At 44.9% G+C, this 4860-nt stretch overlaps 1 protein-coding gene across 1 annotated transcript; it reads left to right on the forward strand.

Annotated features, from left to right (window-relative positions):
• The first annotated feature begins 558 nt into the window (after positions 1 to 558).
• LOC116537729 (P2Y purinoceptor 3-like) lies at positions 559 to 1657 on the forward strand. Its single transcript, XM_032260041.1, is given in 4 exon segments — positions 559 to 1233; positions 1236 to 1540; positions 1542 to 1605; positions 1607 to 1657. Coding segments are annotated over 4 exon segments (1095 nt in total).
• The last annotated feature ends 3203 nt before the right edge of the window (positions 1658 to 4860 follow it).

A 4860-nucleotide genomic window follows, 5' to 3' on the forward strand; every position in this document is an offset into this window, starting at 1 on the left:
TAATAAGCAAATCAGCCCCAGTATTCAAATACTCAGTTAAGAAATCCTGAAAGAGATACAAATACAAATGCTCCAGCAGAGCCTGTAGGCAAAACCTGTGCTTTTCCTAATCCTCTCTAATCCCCAAGATCACTTTCTACTCTACTATGGTCTGTGTGGTTAGGACCAACTTGTGGGCAATTTTGGCCCCTGGGAATATACCAGCGTCTCTGGCTAGAATATCTCCCCTTGGAGATTTCCTGACTCTATGCAAAGGATTCTAGCAGGAGGAGGAGCCACAGAGTTGGAGGTTCTGAGTACCCTGTTTAAATGACAGTGTCATCCCACCACCATTCCTATCACAACCCAGCCTAGAGCAGAGAACATACAAGTCCATGTGAGGCCAGCCCTTTGGACCCGGTAAGTCTGGAAGCCCAGTTTTGAAAGACTGCTTGGCCCTTAATATTCTATTTTCCTGGAGTTGGTCTCTCTCAAAGAAAGCCTCTGACTAGACTTGGGGAGACAAAGTTGAATGCCAGGCTGAGGCAGAGGCTGATGCCAGGCTGAGGTCATGAGGCTATGCTGTCCATTTTGTTTCCTTCCAGGGGAAGCCGAAGCAGGAGCTGTTGTGGAGTTCTGCTCCTTGGGGGAGACTCCCGGGACATGGAGAAGCTGGACATGAACACTTCACAGGAACGAGGTCTCTGTCAGCTCTCAGAGAAGTACAAGCAAGTCTACCTCTCCATGACCTACAGTATCGTCTTTATCCTAGGGCTGCCCCTCAATGGCACTGTCTTGTGGCTCTCTTGGTGCCAAACCAAGCGCTGGAGCTGTGCCACCATCTATCTGGTGAACCTGATGGTGGCCGACCTGCTTTACGTGCTGACATTGCCCTTCCTCATCATCAACTACTCACTAGATGACAGGTGGCCCTTTGGGGAGCTGCTGTGCAAGCTGGTGCGCTTCCTGTTCTACACCAACCTTTATGGCAGCATCCTGCTGCTGACCTGCATCTCTGTGCACCGTTTCCTAGGTGTGTGCCACCCGCTGCGTTCCCTGCCCTACCGGACCCGCAGGCATGCCTGGCTGGGCACCGGTGCCACCTGGGCCCTGGTGGTCCTCCAGCTGCTGCCCACACTGGCCTTCTCCCACACCGATTACATCAATGGCCATATGATCTGCTATGACACAACCAACCCAGAGAATTTCGATCGGTTTTTTGCCTACGGCATAGTTCTGACATTGTCTGGCTTTGTCTTTCCCTCCTTGGTCATTTTGGTGTGCTATTCACTGATGGTCAGGAGCTTGACCAAGCCAGAGGAGAACCTCATGAGGACAAGCAGCACAGCCCGAGCCAAGTCCATCCGGACCATCCTACTGGTGTGCGGCCTCTTCGCCCTCTGTTTTGTGCCCTTCCACGTCACTCGCTCCTTCTACCTCACCATCCGCTTTGTGCTTTCTCAGGACTGCCAGCTCCTGAGGGCAGCCAGTGTGGCCTACAAGATATGGAGGCCTCTGGTGAGTGTGAGCAGCTGCCTCAACCCAGTCCTGTACTTTCTTTCGGGGGGCAACAATAGAGTCAGGCTCCTCCAGAAACTGAGGCAGAACAAGGTGGGTGAGCATCCACCTGCAGGGAAGCAAGAGATGCCCAGGGATGCACGGATCTGGGTCCTGCTGAGGTGAAGCTTGGGGAAAACAAGCTCCAACAACACTCGCAAAAACTTGTTTCAACACAGACGAGTGCTAGTGGGAGAGGGCTCAAGACCTCCTGGAAGTGTCCTGCTGCAAAGGACACTTTTATATCGCTGTAAGACAGCTTAAAATGAGAGCTCGGACAAAAGTATCCTGTAATCCCAGCTACTCAGGAGGTTGAGGCAGGAGAATCGCTTGAACCCAGAAGGTGGAGGTTGCAGTGAGCCGAGATCACGCCATTGCACTCCAGCCTGGGCAACAATAGCAAAACTCCATCTCAAAAAAAAAAAAAAAATATATATATATATATATATATATATGTAATAAATAGAAAGAGAGAGAGAGAATGGAGAGAGCCACCAAAACAAGGGAAAACTTTCTTATTTTAAGGACAGCTGACATTGGTCTCTTGTCATTCAGCCCTCAGATCAAAAGTCACCTTCTCAGAGGCCACTCCTGCCCACCCTAGCTAAGTTGACCTCTCTCATAACCCAATCACTCTATTTCTTTATATACTGTCTTTGTAACATTTATTACTACCTGGACTTGATTCATTTACCAATTTATGATCTGTCTCTTTCCACTGAAGTATAGGCTTCAATAGGACACAGATCTCCCCTGATGGCTAACCTCTCGACACCAGTCTCCACAGCAGGGCCTGGCACATAGCAAGGGCACAATAGATAGGGGCTGAATGAATGAGTGAGCAAATGGACCTGTAGATGAAGCCCTTACTATGAAAGAGCACCTTTGCATGAAGTAATTCATTTAATCCTTGCAATAGCCGCTTGTGGTGGAGACTATTGCTTCTCCCATTTACAGAGAAGGAAACTGAAGCACAGGGCTTGAAGTAACCTGTCCAAGCTTACCCAGTGGGAGAATGCCCAATCAGAGGGTTGAATGGAGCTTTCAAAGCCAGGTAGTGGCCTCCGAGGCATATGCTCCTAAGCCTGAAAAGTATGCCTCCATCCGAATACCAGCCTAGAGCCGGTCCAAGTTCTCCTTGTCAGCACCGGCTTGTCACTTGAGGTCGGCTCGTTTGTTGACACAATTGCTGTTATCTGCAGAACGCTGAGTAGACCCTGTGTGTTCCTTTACTACATTTCTTAACCACTGTTCTTGCTAGGAAAAGCTCTGCAGGAGAAAGTGGGAGATACAGAGTAAAGTGGCTGCATGAAAACTGATTCACTTATTTTTAAATTTAAACATGTCAGAGTATATGAAAAAAAATCTTTATCAATGTCTTAAGTCATAATGACGTTTATTCCCTAGAAATTTTTTTAGTTATTTAAGATCCGAGGTAATCCAAAAAGATAATCTAAAAAAAAAAAAAAAAAAAAAACCCTCCCATTTTTGACAATAATGATTTCCAAAGGTTTCTCAGGTCTAAACATAACATTATCTAATAATTCACTAATCTCCCTATGAAGAAAAGGTGATTAAATTCTTCTTATAAGAAACAAGCATAACCCCTCATTACTATCTCACTCCAATTATGGGAAATGTCTGAGTAAACCATGTATATGTCTACATTATAAAATTTTATTCTAAAAGTACAGTTTATTGCTTTCAAGGCCACACAATAATTAGAACTGGACTAAGTGTTGCTTAGCAGAATTCTTCAGGATAATTGGTTTAATGAATAGGCAAGGATGTTTTCTAATTAGCAGGTCAGCTGTTTCCACATAAATAAATGTTTCTGTAGGAGCTGAGAGAGCTTAAAATGTTTGCTCCTTTAAACATTCTCTCAGCTCTCAGGCTTATATTATTAATTATTTCTGGCCCTTTCTTTGCATAACATATAGGCAAGTTTCAGCTGACTTACAGTCCCAATTATCACCCCGTACAAATTAATAAGGTTTCCCATTACTGGAGAACTGGTGTACCAGGCTCCCCCAAGAAAGGCTTAGAGCCAGCCCACATTGCATAAAGCCACTATCTCTACGCCCACCAGATTTTCAACCTGGGAGGTGGAAAGAAAACTAATCTAGAATACTCAGGATGCACTGTCTTTGTCTAACAGGCAAGTACATTACACTCCTAGCCAAAGATTTCCTGCCTTTAAGTTCATGTTAACCTATGTGCTTGCAATTATTTCTCTGATCCATAGAAGGCTAATTTGCTTCTGCAGTTTTTTGACCTACTTAACAGCAAAGTATAAACATCCATTTTTAACTTATTTCTAGACAGGATCAAAAAAGTTTAACTTAGTTGACATCATATCCTGGGTTATCAGGGACAATTATCTCAAGAGACTAGGATCAAACAAGGCTATTCCCTTTGGGAAAAGGACCCCATTGCAAGTAGAGCTAGGAATCCACTGTCCAACTTGAGGCAAAACGATATTCGTCACTTTCCCTATGATCAGCGAAAGATCACTTTCCCTGGAGAAAGCTGGGATCCTCAAATCCATTATCCCCCTGGGCCCTAGAATCTTCTGTAATCTTCCTGATTGTTCGGACAGGTCAAAACAAAACCAAAGGTCAGCAAATACTATGATGTTCAAAATCCCATGAATGGGGCTAGTATTTTCATATTGGATGAAAGTATGATGGCTATAGCCAGCTACAAAAGTGCCAAGCACAATCCCAGCCCTTAAGGAGGTTATAGACTGTTGGAGAAACAAAATATAAAAACATACAAACAACAATATGGGTACTAATTAACAGCTTAAGCAGCTACAGAAGCAATCACGTCAATTGTTGATCATCAAAATGAACAATACAGGCGGTAAGCGTTAGAGGAGGTTCAAAGCGGGCTGAGAGCACTCAGGCAGAGAGGGCCATGAAGTACCTTTGAGTACACTGAAGTCTGGGAGAAATTTCAACCAGGAGAATTTCCCAAGCAGTGGAGAAAATGGAAAGAGAGATCACTGTGAGCAAATGTAATTTGTGTGAAAGTCATTGGTTGGTTTCTGAAGGCGAGGAGCTGGAGACAATGCTGGAGGGGTGGGCTGATGTGATGCCGAAGCCCTCCTAATGCCAGTTGAAGAACCACTTCTCATGCCAGGGGGAATCACCAACGGCATTTCAGCAGAAGTGTAGTATGATCAAAGTCATGATTTAGAAACTTAATCTGGCAGCCCCCACATTTTGAATGAATTATAGAAAACAACACAGCTTAGACTCCTGCACAGTCTCCATATTGGCCTCCCTTCCCTTCACAGCATCTCCAGATTTTCTTTCAAAC

The sequence above is a fragment of the Sapajus apella genome, unplaced genomic scaffold, assembly GCF_009761245.1.
Source record: "Sapajus apella isolate SASKATOON/1434 unplaced genomic scaffold, GSC_monkey_1.0 scaffold4, whole genome shotgun sequence".
In the NCBI taxonomy this organism is placed as follows: Eukaryota; Metazoa; Chordata; class Mammalia; order Primates; family Cebidae; genus Sapajus; species Sapajus apella.